This window comes from Equus przewalskii, chromosome 6 (assembly GCF_037783145.1).
Source record: "Equus przewalskii isolate Varuska chromosome 6, EquPr2, whole genome shotgun sequence".
NCBI classification, from domain to species: Eukaryota; Metazoa; Chordata; class Mammalia; order Perissodactyla; family Equidae; genus Equus; species Equus przewalskii.
In genome coordinates, this window is record NC_091836.1 from 48,449,969 (window position 1) to 48,469,917 (window position 19,949).

At 41.3% G+C, this 19,949-nt stretch overlaps 3 protein-coding genes across 13 annotated transcripts in view; 1 reads left to right on the forward strand and 2 right to left on the reverse strand.

The window, feature by feature from the left end:
• The window catches only part of LOC103545992 (zinc finger protein 709-like), a 515,885-nt gene that overhangs the window by 367,974 nt on the left and 127,962 nt on the right, over positions 1-19,949 (reverse strand). The window lies entirely within an intron of this gene.
• The window catches only part of LOC103564867 (zinc finger protein 709-like), a 308,739-nt gene that overhangs the window by 160,823 nt on the left and 127,967 nt on the right, over positions 1-19,949 (reverse strand). The gene's annotated exons all lie outside the window — the stretch shown is intronic.
• LOC103544955 (zinc finger protein 709-like) overlaps positions 1-19,949 on the forward strand; it is a 381,325-nt gene that overhangs the window by 125,587 nt on the left and 235,789 nt on the right. For 2 of the 8 annotated variants that reach the window (XM_070625392.1, XM_070625393.1), the window contains exons 2-5: positions 8,558-8,751; positions 9,212-9,338; positions 9,544-9,604; positions 9,996-13,256. The exons of 1 other annotated variant lie outside the window; for it this stretch is intronic. In XM_070625392.1, coding sequence (XP_070481493.1) covers positions 8,698-8,751; positions 9,212-9,338; positions 9,544-9,604; positions 9,996-11,448 — 1,695 coding nt within the window. In that variant the 5' untranslated portion in view covers positions 8,558-8,697 and the 3' untranslated portion in view covers positions 11,449-13,256. Of the gene's footprint in view, positions 1-8,557; positions 8,752-9,211; positions 9,339-9,543; positions 9,605-9,995; positions 13,257-19,949 lie in introns of those variants that run through there. 5 more of the 8 variants (XM_070625390.1, XM_070625389.1, XM_070625395.1 and 2 more) reach the window with 4 other exon arrangements.

The window sequence follows — 19,949 nt, forward strand, 5'->3', positions numbered from 1 at the left end:
GGTTCTGTCTCAGTGGGGAGAGTCTACACCTCCAGTCTGGGAATATGGTCCCTTTCTGAGTGTGGCTTTCCTTGTGAACTGCAGGCCAGCAGGCTGCTTCTATGAGCTGATTGGAATATTCCTGTTTCTGTCCTCGGATTCCTTGATCAGTTGAAGATTGAGATCCTCTGATTCTAGTTTCCATTTGCACTTGGCGTTTGGAAATGTAATGTCAGAGATACGATGTGAGCAAGGCAAGACAATTGTGGAAACAATTTTCTTCCATTTAGACAAGAGAACCTGAAGAGGTGAGATGGGTGTATTTCAGTTCTCAGGTGTGTCGACGAAAATAACCAATCTATAAATGAAAATTTGGGTGAGTTTATCCTGAGCTGAAATCTGAGGATTATAACCTGGGAGAGTCTTTCCACAAAGGAACAGAGCACTCCAAAGAAGTGGGGGTACACAGGGTGGTTATATACCCTCAAAGAGGGTGTTTCACATGTGATTGAAATGTCCCTCCCACAATAGTCACAAGATTGCCCTGTAGGCACAGCGCTTGATGGACACAGCAGGTAGTGGTCTGCTGTCTCCGAGGGGATAGCACGAGGCAAGTCTGTTGTCTTGAGCTGGGTGGTTACAGGCGGTGGGCATAGCAGGGAGCAAGTCTATTGTCTTGAGCTGGGCGGTCACAGGCTGGCACCACAAGCAATCAGTTCCTAGCCTAAGGAAAGATGCTTAATCCTTAAAGAAATGCCAATGTTGGGAGGGGAAGAGAAGTTGCACCTTTATCTCAAGGGCCTTTGTTCTTGCCATGGGGAATATCTAAAGCAGATATACAGTGCATGCTCAAGCCCTTTTGGAAAGACGAGGTCATCCCGAATTAGGTTTACCCAAAATGGCTTCCTCATATGCTCCAATATATCCTATTACTTGCCATTTTTATTTGTCAGGTGCATTTTCCAGGTTTACGTCAGTTTTGTGTGTCCATGTCCCTAGAGAACTTTGACATTTAAAAGGCTATACTATTCCTAAGGCAAATGAATTTTATTTATTTTCTTATTGTTTGTGTGTGAGTGTGTGTGTGAGAGGAAGATTGTAGCTGAGCTACCGTCTGTGCCCATCTTCCTCCATTTTATGTGGGATGCTGCCACAGCCTGGCGTGATGAGGGGTGCTGGGTCCACACCTGAGATCCAAACATGCGAACCCCAGACCACCGAAGCAGAGCAAAGTGAACTTAACCGCTATGCCACCAGGCCAGCCCCTGAATTCTATTTTAATGGATGTGAGAAAAGGCACTTGAATTTCTCTTTTCATTGATATGAGGAATCAGGTCAGAGCTTGTGTAAATCTTTGGAATTCCTAGTTTATTTCAGGGCTTAATTGCAAACCCCTAAGGTAGTGTAATATGCTACTCCTTCCTAAAAATGTTCCCAGGGTAAATATAGTGGAGGCAGAAACAAAAATGCCCCTTGTCTTTTTTCTTAAAAGGAGATTGGTAAATTTTTTATGGTGTACAGTTTTATGTCCATTAGTGTTTAAAGGATTAAATCTTGGAGTGGTTTCCTATGTAGAAATGTTAAAATGAAAAGTTATTTAAAAGTAATGATGAAACATAGGAAAATATGGCATATATAGATGTCTCTCCTTATTTTAGTTAATTTTTGAGGAAGATTGGCCCTGAGCTAACATCTGTGCCCATCTTCCTCTATTTTATATGTGGGTCGCCTGCCACAGCATGGCTTCACAAGCGGTGCATAGGTCCATGACCAGGATCCAAACTGGCGAACCCCAGGCCGCCAAAGCAGAGCATGTGGACTCCACTGCTATGCCATTGGACCAGCCCCTGCCTCGCCTTATTTCAAGTGAATGATACATGGGAATGTTTTTTCTTTTTTTTTGAGGAAGATTAGCCCTGAGCTACCTACTGCCAATCCTCCTCTTTTCACTGAGGAAGGCTGGTCCTGAGCTAACATCCTTGCCCATCTCCTTCCACTTTATATGTGGGACGTCTACCACAGCATTCCATGCCAGGCGGTGCCATGTCTACACCCGGGTTGCGAAGCGGCGAACCCCAGGCCACTGTAGCAGAACGTGAGCACTTAAGCGCTGGGCCACCGGGCTGCTCCCTTCATGGGAATGTTTAAAAAATTTGTAAGAGAGGACAGTAACTTAAGACAACTTCCTCCCCACATGTCCTGCCCAACTCCCGCTCTTACTCCAGCCACTCTTAAATGACCACTTTTGCTCACTGCTTCATCCTGTTAGTGTTTCTTTATATAAAAACCAGCTAGTGTGAATGCCTATTTTTGTCCCTCAAGTTTGTTCCTCTAATGAGTGGTCAGGGTTTGATGCTGATGATGTTTGACAACTGAACACTTAAGCCTCGCCCTCCCTTTTCCCCTGGGCCTTCCTACCTGGACAGGCTGATGAGAAAGCCTGGAGGCTCCTGCACTGTGGGCTGCTGATTGCTGGGAAGCTCCTCCTGGGCTCTGTGCTGCCCTGTGTTGTACTGTTGACCCCACCAAGCCTGGGTTCTAACTGCAGAGGACACTGAGTTGGCAGTTTTGGAAATTCCTGTCCTATGTGGGCAGGAGTCTGTGAATGTGGCCCTCCTTAATGTGATGTTCTGTCAGCGTCTTGGGTGGCGTCTGTCTGTGTGTTGAGAGTGAAGGTGAGAGTGAGGCTGGAGTGGCCTTGACATTAGGGGGAGTCTGCGGTTATGAGGATGATTATACCCTGTCACTGAGTTGAGCCCATCCGATGGTCACTCCTTCAAGAGCAATTATTTCATAGAGAAAGAAGGGCCAGGAAAGTGCAGCCAGTAGGAAGCAAGATTCCAGAGGGCTCCCCAGGGCCCCTAAGTCACTCTGCTGTTGCTCCTAGCCCTGTACCTGTTGCAACAAAGATCCCGACCCTCTGGGTTATAGTGGACCACACCACAGTCTGAGTTTGGCCCAGTGAAGAGATTAATTCAACCCAACTTAAGCCCAGGCATCTGAGACTCTATAAAGCAAGCAGTTGTCTTGCCCCTTTGTGGGAAAAGAATTCTGGCAATCTCTTGCCTCAGAGATCCCCAAAATAGAAGTCAGAGCCACACTTGTATGTACACTAATAGGTCTACAATAGCAGGACACTCGTCATCCACCTTGGGGTTCTGCCACTACTGATAGTGACCTTGGCATTTCTCAGAGGATCCAGTGCTGTGCTCCCCAACAAGGCATTCGATGGAAGTTTCCCCTCCCCTGTGGGTCTCAGGCTCCTAGAGCACAGACTGGCTTATTGAAATATGTTGAAGTTGTTGCACAACTAGAAGGACCTATGACTAGAATATACAACCATGAATGGAGGGGCTTTTGGGAGAAGAAGAAGAAGAAAAGATTGGCAACAGATGTTAGCTCAGGGCCAATCTTGAAAACAACATGACTTGAAGTCAGTTGAATGAGAGATATCCTGTTTCAGTAAAAAAGGGGTGATTTGTAATGTCTGTCTTCATCCTTTTTTAAAAAGACTGCATTTTTTTAGAGCAGTTTTAGGTTTACAGAAAAATTGATGAGAATTTAGCATTTCCACATAACCCTTCTCTCTGCATCCGCACAGTTTGCACTTTTTCACATCGGGTATCACTGTGGTACATTTCTTAGAATTTCCAAGCCCATCTGGACACATTACAGTGCACGGTGCACATTAGCATTGACTCTGTGTGTTACACACTCTGTGGGTTTTCGCAAATGTGTAATGACGTGGACGCATCCTTTCTGTATCATGGAGTGTAGTTTCACTTCCCTGGAACTCGTCTGTTCTCCACCTATTGACTCATCCCTCCCTCCAACCCCCAAATCCTTCACCAGCAAAGATCTTTCTAGTGCCTCATACTTTTGTCTTTACCAGAATGTCATGTACTTCGAATCATACACTACATAGCCTTGTCACATTGGCTTTTTTACTTAATAATAGATTTTTAAGGTCCCTCCATGTGTTTCCATGGCTTGATACCTCATTTCTTTTTATCATTGGATGATGTTTCATTGTTTGGATGCACCACTGATTGTTCAATACTTGAAGGACATCTTGTTGAAAATTCTAACTCTTGTGAATTATGAATAAAGTGCTTCTCAACATTCTTACGTAGGTTTTGTGCAAACATAAGGTTTCAGCTCATTTGGAAAAATACCACGGAGCGTGATTGCTGGCTCTTACTGTATGTAGTGACGGTGTATCTTATTCTGAAAGGAGGTTCCTGTCTTCCAGTGTGGGTGTTCCAAATCCCGTTTCCACCCGCGATGAACTAGGATCCCTGTGGCTTTGTATCTTCACTGATATTTGCTGTTCTGAATATTTTGACTTTTACCCATTTCATAAGTGTTTAGTGCTGCCCACTGTTGTTTTCTTTGCAATTTGCTAATGACATTTGATGTGGAGCATGTTTCATATTGCTTATTTCCCATCTAGATCTCTCCTTCAGTGAGCTGTCTGCAGATCTTTTGCCCATTTTTTAATTGCATGTTTTTCCTCTTACTATTACAGTTTAAGAATTCTTTGCATATTTCAGATACCAATCATTTGTCCAATAAATGTTTTACAGAGATTTTCTCTTACTCTGAATTGTGTTGATCTTGTCTTTACCCCATCTTTTTCAGAGGAGGAGTTTTTCATTTTACTTAAAATTGTAAAATTTTTGGTTTTTTCTTTTGTGGAGCTTGCTTTTTGGTTTTCTATGTGAAAATTCATCAGCAAACACAAGGTCATCCAGATTTTCTTCTGTGTTATCTTGTAGGAGCTTATTCCTTTGGCATTTACATTTAGATCTGTGATGTGTTTTGACTTAATTTTCATGAAAAGTGTGAGGCCCGTGTCTACATTTGTTTTGTGTGTGTGTATTTGCACATAGATATCCACCAGTTCTCCCACTGTTGGTTTAAAATACTTGCTTTTTCAATTGAATCTCCTTTCCTTCTTTGTCAAAGCTCAGTTGACTCTCTTCGTGTGGGTCTAGAAGGAAAGCAAACTTGCTGTACTCTCTTATTAGTCCCAGGAGTCGTTTCTGTCATTGTGAGTTCTTCCAGTTGTTGCATAGAGACAGTCATATCATATGGAAGAAACATCATGAATTCAGCTACAGGATTTGTGAAGATGTTCTTTCTTAAGAAGTGGAAGTTCTCCTCTATTACTGGTTTATCATAAATAGATGTTGCATTTTCTCAAATCTTATTTTATGTTCATTTCCCCTACTTTCCTTTCTGATATTACTAATTTCTGTCGTCCCTCTTCCCTTTGTTATCTTGAGTGCATATTTCTCAATTTTATTGGTCTTGTGAAACAAGTAGCTTTTTTCTTTTCATTTTCTCCATTGATTTCCCATAATGACATTCATTTCCTTTCTTATTTTATTATTTCTTTTATTGTGCTTGCTTTGGGTTTAACTTGCTCTTCTTTTTATTCTTAGCAAAGGTACATGCTTGCATTAGTGATTAGAGAGCTTTGATTTTTCCAGTGTATTTGTTTGATGGCATGAATTTACCCCTGGATGCTGCTTTCGCTACATCCAAGAACCTTTGCTATGTTGTGTTTTCATGTTTTTAATTCAAAATAATTTTTCCTTTTTCTTGAGACTTCTACTTTCATACTATGTATTATTTAGAAGTGTATTTTTGAAGCACCACACATTAGGGGGGTTTCAACTATTGCTGGTATTGCCTTCTAGAGGAATGCCTATGTGGTATGGGAGCCTATTTTGTATGATTTCTGTTCTTTCAAATTTGTTAAGGTGTGCTTTATGTCCCAAGGTGTGGTTTGTTTTGGTGAATGTTCCATGTGAACCTGAGAAGAATGTATATTCTGCTGCTCTGTGAAGTATTCCGCAGATTACAATGAAACCCAGCAGTTTCGCAGTGCTGTTCATTGCACATCTGTCCTTCCTCACTTCCTGCCTACTGAAATGTCTAATTCCTGATGAGGGGGTGTTGACTTCTACAGCTGTGGTACTGGATTTGTCTATTTCTCCTGCATTCGATCAGTTCCTCCCTGAGGTGTGTTGCCCCTCTGTTGTTAGGCAGGTACACATGCAGCGTTGCTGTGCCTTCTCAGAGAATAGGCCTCTTCATCCGTACCTACTGCCCCTCTATCTCTGCATCTTCCTCAGTTTGAAATCTGCATTGTCTATGATGTCTATTCCTCTGGCAGCTTCCTTTGGATTCGTGTTGGCATGGTCTGTTTTTCTCCATCCCTTTACCCTCCATCTCCCTCTGACTTTGTACTTAGAGTGGGTTTCTTGTAGACAGCATACAGTGGTATTTTTTGAACTCTATTACTGTGTCTTTCAGTTGTAATGAGACCATTGATGATTAAAGAGGTTAATGATTCAGTTGGATTAATATTTACCAAAATTTTAGTTTTTCCATTTTTACCCTTGTTTGTTTTTGTCTTCTACCTTTTTGCCACCTTCTCTCGTTAAAACTGAGCATTTCCCGTAATTCTTTTCCCCCCTCTCTTAGCATATCAGTTACACATTTTTTAAAAGACACATTTTTGTTGTTGCCCTTGAGATTTCAGCATACATTTACAACTAACCCACCCCTCTGCCAAGTGACACTGTGCCACTTCACTGTGTGCAAGTACCTCTTTACACACTGTCCCCAATTTTCCTTTCCCTGTGTCTTGTGACATTGCTGTCATTTATGTCTCTTGTCCATTAGCTTCTCATTACCAAATTCGTTCTTCCTGACAGTAGTTGAAACAAAGTGTCATCTGTTGTATTAATTATAAGAAACATAAAAGATATGTCCCCTCATCTTTTCTTCTTCTAATCCCCTACCTTTATCATTTACATTCTTTCTGATAAACTTTCCAACAATTTCATTCTAAGTATGTGTACTTGGGACAAATTTCCTCAAATTTTGTCTCAGAAAGTCCTTATTTCTTCTGTGTACTCAAGGATAATTTTGCTTGACCGAATTCTGGGAAAGTGAGTTTTATTTTCAACACTTTAATTCTTTCAGTCTCCTCTGCTCTTGTTGCATGGTTTTTGAGAAGTGGTCCAATTTAATTCAAATCTTTGTTTCTTTCTGTTGAAGGTGTGTTTCTTCTCTGGCACTTTTCAGCACATTGTCTGTGATGTTTCTCTAGTTTCAGTGTGATACCCTTGGGTGTGCACTTTTGTACTTTATCGTGTTTAGTGTTCCGTGAGCTTCCTGGATGGACAGTGTGCTGGCTATCATTAATTTTAGAGTAACTTGGTGATTATTACTTGACGTTTTCTTCTGTCTGTCTCTTTTCCTTCAGGTATTCCCACTATCTGTATTTTAAGCCTTCATTTACAGAGGCTTGTCCTAGGCTTTGTGGAAATTGTGTTCTGTCTTTTTTGTTATTTTTGCCCTTGCATTAGACTCTGGTGAAATAGTTTTTTTTTTTTTTTTTTTTTTTTTTTAGTACAGGCCTTATTAAGAACAGAATATGTGGGGCATATTTCAAAATGCCATCTTTTTTTTTTATCTTTCCCAAGTTTGGAGACTCTGGTTTGTCCTGTGACCTCAAGGCTCTCCTGGATCTAAGAAGGGTTGTTCATTTCAAGTTTGTTCATTTTCTTCTTGTGAGAACAAGAATGACAGCTTCTAAGCTCCTTAGGTGCAGGATCAGAAGTTGGCAGGGCATCATCCAGAGTGGCTGCTCAGGAAACACTTCCTCTTGAAGTTTGACAAAGGAAATTTTATGTTCTTTGGGGGGGAAACCACTGTTAAATCCTTCGTGTATTTTATAATCATGGCAAATTTAACATCAAACCATTGTGGACTTCAAGGAGCTCCCTTGCAATCTGCAGCTCCTTTGTTTTTTTTTCTAAAGATTGGCAGCTGAGCTAACAATAGTTGCCAATCCACCTGTGGTTTTTTTTTTACTGCTTTTTCTCCCCAGATCCCCTAGTACATAGTTGTATATTGTAGTTGTGAGTGCCTCTGGTTGTGCTATGTGGGATGCCGCCTCAGCATGGCCTAACGAGCAGTGCCATGTCCGCACCCAGGATCCAAACCAGCGAAAACCTGGGTTTCCAAAGTGGAGTGGGCGAACTTCACTACTCGGCCACGGGGCCGGCCCCGATCTGCAGCTCTTAACCTACCCCTCAAGGGGAGCAAAGCTCTGGTACAATGTTAGCATTTGACCAGAAAGAGCTCTTGTGGCACATTATTATCTCACAATGTGTGCTAAAATTGGTGAGAATTAGCTTTGAGGCCCATAAGTATAGTGATCTTATGGTCTAAGTTTTCATGGCTTCCTCCTTGTGCCTGAGCTCTCAGTTCATAATAATTCCAGCCCCATCAAATCTTCCAGAGTGAGAAAGGTAGAACTGAGTCTATGATAGATATTACACAAGTGAAAAGCAGTGTTTCATCACGAGAATATTTACATTCAGCCAGCTGCATCTGCTTGCGTGTAATGGCCTGGAGCAGTTTAGGACAATGTGGGCAGCTGGGCTTGGTCAAAGTGTGATTTCACAGGCCTCCTGGACTCTCAGTTTGGTGATTGGATCAGATTAAAAAGCTTCCAGTTCTTCACTATGTTTTGTTTTCCTTTTTTTTTTTTTAGAGGCAGATTAGCCCTGAGCTAACTACTGCCAGTCCTCCTCTTTTTGCTGAGGAAGCCTGGCCCTGAGCTAACATCCGTGCCCATCTTCCTCTACTTTATATGTGGGATGCCTACCTCAGCTGTGCGTGTCAAGTGGTGCCATGTCTGCACCCGGGATCCGAACTGGTGAACCCCGGGCTGCAGAGAAGCAGAACGTATGAACTTAACTTGTGCACTACCGGGCCGCCCCGTTCGCTATGTTTTTATTCACTGAAACATCCCGTAGATTTCACCCTCTGCCTCATGGAGTGCTGTAACCTGTGGGTAATATGGAAGAAGATGAAAGAACTTTTCTTACGAAGAATCATTGTTCCACAAATGATATTTGTTTCATTTGTATAGCATTTGAGTCATTTCCCAACATGTTCTGGAACTTGTTCTTAGAGAGAAATCGGATGGAATGTGATCACAGTGAAAATGTGTATTTCCGTGTGTTCACAATATTGTTAAATTGATGAGCATTGTGTACAGAAAAGAGGGAGCTTGTGATAATCACAAATAGAATAAATGTTTGGAGATAATAGAATCCCATCTAACCTTTCTAGAATTGCAGTGGAGATCCCCAGTGCTGTCAGGCTCATGTATGCTACTCTACACACATTTGTGGTGTTTTAGGACTCAGTGGCCATTGAGGACGTGGCTGTGAAGTTCACCCCAGAGGAGTGGGCTTTACTGGATCCTTCACAGAAGAAACTCTACAGAGATGTGATGTGGGAAACCTTCAGGCACCTGGCCTCAGTAGGTAAGAATGAGGACATTCCTTTACGTCATCAATGAGAGAACAAGTGGTTCTTGCCCGTCATCAGTATTCTCAGATGTAGAATGTGGAAAGAGGAGGTTGTTAGTAAATAAAGTAGAACTGGCCATAGATTATCATAGACTTAGAATCTAGAAATTTTTGTCTAATTCCTAATATTTGGAATAAACTTTCTGGGTCTGCATTTCAGGTATAACATGGGAAGATTGTGATCTTGAAGATCACTGCAAAGACCAGGGGAGAAAAGTAAGGTGAGTCACACAATAGGAAGCTCTGTCTCATGAGAATTCTTGTATGTTAAGAAATTGTTTTAAAATAGAACAAACAAAACAAATAACCCTTGCTTCAAATTTAGTTATTCTTAGAAAATTTTCACCAAATATACTTTTTGAAATGTGATGTAGAGGTTCAATTTTTGCAAAATATTTCACTTAGAAATAGTATTAGTGAATGTTATCTATGAATATCACTGTTTGGAAAATAACAAGTGTGAAGTCCTGTTTCAGAAACTTCAGTATATTTAATTTCAGAGAATTCACAGAAGGAAGAAAACATAAACATTTCCTATCAATCATCATAAACACAAGAAGTATAAAATCATTAATAGAGAAATCATTAACAATATTCTTCTCATTTTTACAGAAAGCATAGGGTAGGGAGACTCTGTGAAAGTGAAGAGGGTAGTCAGTGTGGAGAAAACTTCAGCCTTCTTCCAAATCTCAGTCTGAACAAGAAAACTACAGGAGCTAAACCATTTGGATGCAGTGCATGTGGAAGAGTCTTCACGCATCATTCATGCCTTACAACACACATCAGATGTCACACTGAACATAAAACGTGTGAGTATCAAACATTTGGGGAGAAGCCATATAAATGTAGGAAATGTGGGAAAGCCTTCGCTTATCTCACTTTACATCTACCATGTGAAAGAACTCATACTGGAGAGAAACCCTATGAATGTAAACAATGCAGTAAAGCATTCGCTTGTTCCAGTTCTCTTCAAAGACATGAAAAGATTCATAGTGGAGACAAACGGTATGAATGTAACAAATGTGGTAAAGCATTTACTTGTTCCAGTCATCTTCAACTTCATGAAAGAATTCATACTGGAGACAAACCCTATGAATGTAAGAAGTGCAGTAAAGCATTCACTTCTTCTGGTTATCTTCGACTTCATGAAAGAACTCATAGTGGAGAGAAACCCTATGAATGTAAAAAATGCAATAAAGCATTCACTTGTTCCCCTTATCTTCAAAGACATGAAAGAATTCATACTGGAGAGAAACCGTATGAATGTAAGAAATGCAGTAAAGCATTCATTTCTTCCAGTTATCTTCGAAGACATAAAAGAATTCATACTGGAGAGAAACCCTATGAATGTAAAAAATGCAGTAAAGGATTCACTTCTTCCAGTTCTCTTCACAGACATGAAAGAATTCATACTGGAGAGAAACCTTATGAATGTAAAAAATGCAGTAAAGCATTCACTTCTTCCAGTTGTCTTCGAGTTCATGAAAGAGCTCATACTGGAGAGAAACCCTATGAATGTAAAACATGCAGTAAAGCATTCATTTCTTCCAGTTATCTTCGAGTTCATGAAAGAGCTCATACTGGAGAGAAACCCTATGAATGTAAAACATGCAGTAAAGCATTCACTTCTTCCAGTTATCTTCGAGTTCATGAACGAACTCATACTGGAGAGAAACCCTTTGAATGTAAAACATGCAGTAAAGCATTCGCTTGTATCACTTATCTTCGAGTCCATGAAAGAAGTCACACTGGAGAAAAACCCTTTGAATGTAAAAACTGCAGTAAAGCATTCTCTTCTTCCAGTTCTCTTCAAAGACATGGAAGAACTCACACTGGAGAGAAACCCTTTGAATGTAAAATATGTCGTAAAGCCTTCAGGTCTACCAGTAATCTTTCAAAACATGAAAGAACGCACACAAGAGAGAAACCCTATGAATGTAAAAACTGCAGTAAAGCATTCACTTGTTCCAATTCTCTTCAAAAACATGAAAGAACTCACGCTGGAGAGAAGCCCTATGAATGTGAGGAACATGAGAAAGGCTTTAGTTCTCATGCAGACTTTTGAGGATATGCACGAACGCACACTACAGTTAAAACCAGGTAGATATAAACAATTTGGGACTTTTCTCATCCCACTTCTTTCTTGAAGGCATTCAAGGACTCATTGGATAAAAACATCTTGAATGTTGAGAGCATGAGAAAGAGTTCAGTTGGCCTACACCCTTCTATGTGAAACTCCCACCAAAAAGAAATATAAACGTAAGTCCTATGAGAAAGCTTCATGGAAATTAATTTGTACATGAGGTTCTAGAAAACTTTGAACAGAAAAGAGTTGTTATCAAAGTGGTAAATATATTGTATTTGTCAAGCCTTTCTTAAAGTGCAACATTAGAGTGTTGATTTCTATTAATTACTTCAGAAATGAATATTAAGGTGAGATGATTCTGCTAGTCATCCTTCATAAATAGTAAATAAGATTCATAGGTAGTGCATTTCCCTGAAATCAGTTAATTTTTTATCTTTAGTTTTTTTAATTATGTTTTAATTGTTCTGTGTGAAGGGGGTATTGAAATATGACAGTTTGTATTTGTTGTGATTTTCTTCCTGGCGTTTTATTTACAGTTCCTGGATATGCCTCATCTATTGTACATATTGTACGTGTTTCAGAGAAAGCTCCTTTCTGGGGGTGGTGGGTGGAGGAGCCTGTTTTTATTTTCTGTACTCTTAAACAGTTGGGAAAAAATTTATGCGTGGCAAGTTATCCCAGAGTGTACTTCCTGTGAATTCTTAGTTTCCTATTTGTGCCTTTGCTGTTTGTCCTTCCTTCTGACTGGTATTTGGTGAATAGACTTTGAATTAAGTAGAGGCCTGTGGCAGGGCAACAAATTCTAGAGCTGAGCACATCACCCCTATACTGCATTATGTTTTATGTTCACCCCTATACTGCATTATGTTCTTTCATGTTTTTGAAGAGAATTGGAACAGTGAGAGTAATCTGAAGAGCTAGATCTTTAAGAATCGGTCCCATTGCTGGTTCCTTGTTGAAATTTCCCAGTGGCCTCACTTGCATGAGATCTGGAAGGCAGAAGCACACAGGCCTTAGGCCGATTTTTGAGCCATCACCGAGGGAGGGAGACAGTTGCATAGGAGCTTCAAGGACACCATCTTCCATCCCTTTTTCTGGATTCTTTGCCCTTCTTGTCAAGAGTATCTTGGAAACCACCAACAATTAGTTGATTTCCATTTTGTTAGAGATGCATTTTCCACCACTTTCACATCAAAGATCCATTCAAGGTAGGATCTTTCTGGAAGGCCTCTTGTGTCCACCAGGACACAATTCAGACCTTTGTGGTGGGAGTGTTCTCTGATTCCCCTTTTCTCTAGATGATAATTGAGTAAAGTCTAACATGTATAGGAAAGACCTTTGCTGTTCATAGTGCTAGTGAGCACATTTTCCTGCTTCACCATGGTATCTACAATGGGATGTAAAAATAAGAACCTGCGAGTTTGTTTCTCTGCTGCCTTGTGCAGCAGCTGCTTGACCCAGTTCTTCCATGTGAGAACAATCAGCTTTCTCTTGTTGGGAAGACAGTGTGTGTTTCTTGTTACTTGTAGATTGAATGTATTCCCCCAATGTGATATCAATGACCTGTGAGTGTATGTCAATAAAAGTATGTCCATCTGTTTGGGAAATGAACACTTCTGTAGTTGTTTCATTGATATATTTTATCAACTGTTTCAGTGCATCCTATGTTAATATTATTGTGGATTTCATTTTTACAGACTATGTTAATATCCATTTTTGATTATGGATTTTCAGATATACTTTGCAAGGTTCTTCATCTAATCATTATACATTTTGAGTCAGTTTTATCATGTGTGGACCAATTCAGGTGTTTCTTCATCAGGCAAACTGTAGTTCTTATTCTTTTACACTTAGAACTTTTGTCATGAAAATAATTTCTCACTCATTTTTAACCCCAAAATTAACCACCATGTTTTCCTTCAGTACCCTCTTCTGGTGACCTGCAGGATTGCACCTGCAGTCAGAGATGGGTGTAAGGAATTCTAGTAAGAATGACCACAGACCTAAAGGACCTTGAGGTGTAACAGTAATGGTACTCAAAGGGTTTCTTACAAGATTTGGCCTGCGTTTGTGGATTTGACTGCTATTCAAGGAGGCAGATTATTTTCTGTATTCTATGATGTGAGGAGGTGTACTTAATTCTAACTGCTGTAAACTTTTTTCTTGTGAACTGAATCATTGTTTTCTAGAAGGCAAATGTAGTGAAGGTAAGTTAATTTTTAAGAAGTTCCAGTGAGTCATTTTAGTAAGAAGAAGGAAGAGAGTCATTTATGATTTGGACTTTTATCCTTTACCATTTTTACCTGTATGGTAATAAAATGCTGTTAGTTTTGTCTTGGAAACTGTGCACTTTTAATGACCAAGCTGTTGGACCCTTTTCTCTTCGACAGGGTAATACTTGGCCTTGCAGTGGATGCAGCCAGCTCCTGGTCCTCTGGAACAGCTTTGCCTTTCCTACTTAGAGTCAAAACACCGATATATTTCCTATGGTGAATTAGGCACTGTTTACTGTGAAGTACCTCATTAAGTACCTTAAATACATAACTTCTCTTCTTAGCATCCTACATAATATTTTCAATATCTCCTTTACACTCAGCTGAGGCCTTTGAGTTTAGGTAAATTGTGAGACAGTGCAGACCCAGCCAGGGAATTAGGACCACTGTGCCACTCTGAAGCCTTTCCTTCTCTGAGACTGTGCTCTTGCTGGTACCGTTTCAGCGTCCCTCACAAGCCATGCAGCATGGAGTCAGTGTACACACTGTAGCAGAGCTGAGACAGTGGGATCTGGATACAGAGCGTGAAACAGACAAGTCCTGGCAGTCCTGGTGCTTCCATGTTTGTGGAAAAGCAGAAGTGATGGACACAGTGAAGCTTTGTTTTATAGAATACAAATAAGTCCTTTGAAGAAAAGTAAAAAATAGCCTTGAGCTATTAGGCTGAGGTGTGTTTATATCTTTTCTATGAGGGTAGGAGTGAGCAAGGATGTCATTATTATTATTATCTGGGACTTGAGACTTCCTATTGATCTAAGCCACAGGTATTTGTATTGTCTTTTGTTTTTAATGTCATTTGAGAGGATTTTTATATTACCATTAAATATTTAACATGTTAGCATATTTGGCATTTTCATTATGCTGCTGTACAGACTGGAGTGTGCAACATACACCCCAGTAAACCATGGAGTTCCTCCCACTTAGAAAGACAGTTGCCTTCACCTGCACTGTTCTAGCTCATCCTGAGTGAGTTCTATGGGTAGAGTGACATCTCTGTGGGTCTGCTGTGATCTCCCCGTGGAAACAGCACAAAGAGCTCTGGCTGGTTAGAGGCAACGAGCCAAGGAATAATTGAGTGAGCTGCAGAGAGAAGGTATGAATTTTAGTAACATCGTAATTGAGTGTCAGAGGAGAAATTGGAAATTTTCAACATCTTTTAATCATAGGACTGGCTGGAAGTCTTTAATTTCAATGGTCCAGAAAGCCCTGGTGCTCAGGTAGCTGATCACAGGTTTCCTTTCTCTATGCTTAGACGTCCAGCACATGGTGTGGAAAATTGGGGAAGAGCAATAACAGCTTCAGGGTTTAAAACAGCAAAGGAAACAGAATGTTTTCCCTTTTTTACTTTAAGTGTAAATTATGAATTGGGCTTCATTCAAATGGACACCACAGGATTGTTCTTTTGAGGTGATGGGATTTTTTTCACCTTTTGATGGCAGTCTTCCTAACATTTCTGAAAACTCATGAGAGCGCTTAAGAATTTTACATATGTGTTTTATATACAATTATTAGAATATGAATGATATAATTGCTTTCATATGCTAGAAGAATGTCAAGGTCTCCTGAAGCTGGATTTTTATGTGGTCAAACCTTTCCACCACTGTGGGATCCTTCCTAGGAACATTGCAGGACTGAGATGAAGGACTCAGTCCTCAACGGGCCTTTCTTGCAACCCCGGCTTATTTGAGAAAACACCCCCTAGGGTTGCACCTGCCCTCAGCTCAGACTCTTAACTGAGTGAAGTGAGAGGCCTCCCAGACTCTGTCTTTGAGTTTAAATCAGGTTCGTGGACAGATCTTTGGAAATTCTGAGGTCAGAAACATAAACAAAGTATCCCAAGCAGAATCTGCCTGGGGACATCCTCGTCCATGTGCATTAGCATCAGTTGTTTTCAGTGCCATCCATAGACCATCTCCAGGTCTTTATTTCCCAACTCAAGCCTACTCTGTGCCTGCATACTTGGAAAAATCTTTAGAAATCCACATATGGCTCACTGTACATTTTCTCTGAGGCAACAGGAGGGACTGAGCTGAGAGGGTGACAGAAGCAGTGTTAGAAACCATGTCATGGGCACATTCTGTTACCCACAGTGACAGAGCAATCTCAAATTTATCAGAGCTGCTTGCTGACTTATTCACACGACACTTAGAAATTGATGTACATTGAATTGGGAAACAAAAGGCTGTGGAATCTTTGAAATAACATTCCATTAGTGTCCCCCTCCCCACAGTCCTTCTCAAAGATGCCTTAGCAGCCTCTCATTGAGCATCCAAGCGTCTCTAAACCCCCATGGTGGACATATATTACCCAAGGCATTCTTGTACCAGAACTATTCTCTTCACCAGGTGCTGCACACAATTAGAGAAGCCACTGCTGGCAACTGCCAGAGTCTTTATGTAAATAGAGTCCCTTCCACGGCCTGAGTGGATGATCCTGCAAGCGAGCTTCCCATTTTGCCTTGGGTCATGAATGCAGGAACCCCCAGGCTTTCTAATCAAAAGCCTCCTCATTGAAGAGATGGGTATTTACAGCATGGAGCCAACATTGCTCCTCTGGAATATCCAATGAACAGTCGGAAGTGCTTTGTTCTTCTCTGATGTAACCCATTCTGAGGAGATCATTTCCAGTTTAGACACATTGGCCACTTGGAGAGTCACTTAGGAGCACATGGGTAACTAGGGTGTTCGTAAATTTTATGGACAGTGTGCACCGCCATACCCGACAGAGTGCACTGCAGAGATGCTGCCTTCTGTCGCCACATCAGACAGGCGATCCTCGATCAAAGAATGGACTGAAGCATCAGAGTGATCAGTCAAACAACAGTCATGTTAGGAATAGAAACATTTTTAGCCCAGAATCCAACCTGTCTGTACATGTTTTACAGACCCTGAGCCATTACCCATGATCCAGCTGTGCGGTGCCATGAATACCACCAACCACTTATCCAAGGTTGCCCTCTATGTCTTAAAGAATTCTGGGAATATCTTGCCTCTCAAATACCCAAATACAAATCTGGCCGCTCCTTACTCTGCCCATATTAGACCTCTTGCTGCAGAGGGTGATTTTTATTCCTCAGGGTGATAAATTGACGTGAATTTCTGAGACACATATCAACACCTCAGACCTGATGGTATTAACCTTGGCCTTATGGTCCAACATAATGTGAAACCACTTACAGACCTCTAACTTAAGAGTGTAGGCAAAATTGAAGTGATTTCCCTCCTCTGCCATGGTTAACCCAGTGATGGACCAGTGAACCTGATGTGAAAAAGCAAGTCACTGGTAATATCATCAATGGACACACCTGGCAGGATGAGGAAGGGATCCCCACAGCTGATGGCAAGTAGACTTGGTAGGTCCATTCCCCCATCCCCTGGGCTCCTTGCTGTGCTCAGACCGTGGTAGAACTTGATATGGACAAATTACTCATGCCATCATACATTACCCTGCTGAAGCCAAAATGCAAGGAGCCGCCAAGATGCTCTAAATTTATAGATATTACCAGCTCAATTCTGAAAAGAGGAAACTCTGGGCTCTCGAATAAGTTGTTCAGTGGACGTTTTACCACTTCAACCACCACAGGCTACCCCCCTCTTAGGATGGTCTCATGGCCTCCTCAGGCCAATTTGCTTTCTTCTCACTGGGCCTTCCTGCTGTTGGAGGCATTGATTAGACTTAATCCCAGTCTTCGGGGCTCATTGCTTTGTTGTCATCGTCAGGTTCACTGGCTCCTTATAGATAGAGGCCTTTCCCTACTGGACATTCCTGTGAGAACGGTCACTCCTACAGGTCTCTGGTTTATTGTAACAGTGCACCCTGGCCACCACTGTTGTATCCCACTGCCAAGTCTTCCCCTCACATTGCCTGTGGTCTATGTGCCCTGCGTGTTGATACTTCATTTGGGGCACCTCCTTCAAAACCCCTGTGGCTCATCACATACAGATGTGCGGTTTCCCTACCATTTGCACTCACGTGCTCATTGTCATGGGAGTCACTGCTACTGACTTAGGCACAGATGACGTCATTCAACAAACATCCTTCCTGCCAATCAAGAAATGTCCAAAACACTCAAAATTCCTGTAGCAGATAGCTGGTGTTTGTGATGTTTCCCTGAAGGAAAACCTCTTGGCAGCTGTTGTAGCTGCTGACCATTTGGCCTTAAAGTATTTATTATCCATCCAGGGAGAGCTCTCTTCCTCTAATAGGGCTGCCTGTGGTATGTGGGTAGGAAGGTGCCACCAATAACACAACAAGTGAGACAACAGATTAAAAGAATAATATCACTTAAATATTTGAACAGAGTTCTGGAACCACACTTACACGTTTCTGGATCCCTCCACATATTTGGATGACTTGATTCAAATAGTTTTTTGAGTCTTTGTCATCTTAAATATAATATGTTTGCACTTTTCCCATAGGTGTTTAATTACTATTCAAATTTATTTGACTAGTTGCATCATTCAGTCAACCAACCTCAGGAGTGAACACTATAAAGACACTGACTTGATTTTCCACATTTGACTCTAAATCGGCTGTAGACGCCTGCTCACCCTGTCGGGATCACAATGGTAAACAAGTTATGATGGTTGACACGTGCCCCTTTGCTTTTTGTGCCTGCAGATGGGAGGCTCAGACCTGTAAATCCTGAAGCCTCTAAACCTACACATCCTAAATGGCCAGCCTGTGGTCCTTTGCACAAGGCACATGAAGAAGCTTTCCCTTGGCCTATTCTCTTTAGAAAGTATTTTGGAGAATAAACTTTTGTATTAACTTATTGCATGTAGCAACATAGTCCTGACGTCTGGTCTGAAGGTAGAGTATTAATCCTGCCCCCAAAATGGCAATGATGAAACAGAAGGTAACTCATGGAAAATGTCTTTCTCATAATGCACAGGAGCTCAGTGTAGGGAATTCTTAGAAGCAGTATAGGAAAATGAAGATAAGAAAGTATCAGCAGAAAAAGGACTATTTTATCTATGAGACGTTTTATACAAATCTCATGGTAACCACAAAACAAAGATTTAGAGCAGAGGAACCAAGCATTAAAAAAGAGGAAACTGAGAAAAACATTGGAAACCACAAAGTAAAATGGCAGACAGAAACACAAGGGAAAAGGGAAAATGGAGATATAGATCAATTAGAAAACAAAAGACAATAGCACCGGTAAGTCCTCCTAGATCAATAATCAGCCTAAATTTAAATGGATTGAAATTACCAGTGAAAAGGCCCAGAGTGGCTGCATGGAGTAAAAGACATGACCCGACTCTCTGCTGCCTCCAGGACACTCAGCTCAGCTCTAAAGACAAACACAGGCTCAAAGCGAAGGGGCAGAAGAGGAGCCTCCAGGCAAATGGCAGCCAAAAGAAAGGGGGTGTGGCCATGCTGACATCAGACAAATAGACTCCAACCCCAAAACAGTAACAACAGAGATGGACCTTATATACTGATAAAGGGGCTATGCCATCAGGACGACCTAACAGTTAATAATCTATGGGCACCCAACACGGGAACACTCAAATATATACAGCACCCATTGGCAGACCTCAAGGGAGAGATTGACAGCAATGCAATAATATTAGCGGATTTTAACTCCCCACATACATCAGTGGGTAGGTCACCCAGGCAGAAAGTCAACAAGCAAACATTGGCCTTAAATGAAACACAGTAACAGACAGACTTCCTAGATATATACAGACCGTTCCATCCAAAGGCAGCAGAATACCATCCTCCTCAAGTGCACGTGGAACATTTGTGTTGTGACACACAGCAAGTCTCAATAAATTTAACAAGACTGAAATCACATCAAGAATCTGTTTTGACCACAATGGTGTGAAAGCAGAGGTCAACTACAGGAAGAAAGCTGGAGAAATCACAAATCTGTGGAGAGAAAACAACAGGCTGCTGAACAACTACTGAGTCAGTGTTGTCACAGATGAAATCTTGCCATTTGTGACACCGTGCATGGATCTTGAGGGTGTTATTCTCAGTGAAATAAGTCCGAAGGGGAAAGAAAAATGCCGGATGCTTTCCTCACGTGGAGTATATAACAAAAACAAACTCAAGCCCTGTCACCCCAGCTGCCACTCCGAGAGCTTTCCTCCTGGGAAGAAGAGGACTTCAAATTGTGAAAGCCTGCCCCAGCGGTCTGTTGCTGAGGGTGAACAAGTGCGGGGCGAGTTGGCTTGAAAAGTTGGGACACCGTTGTTT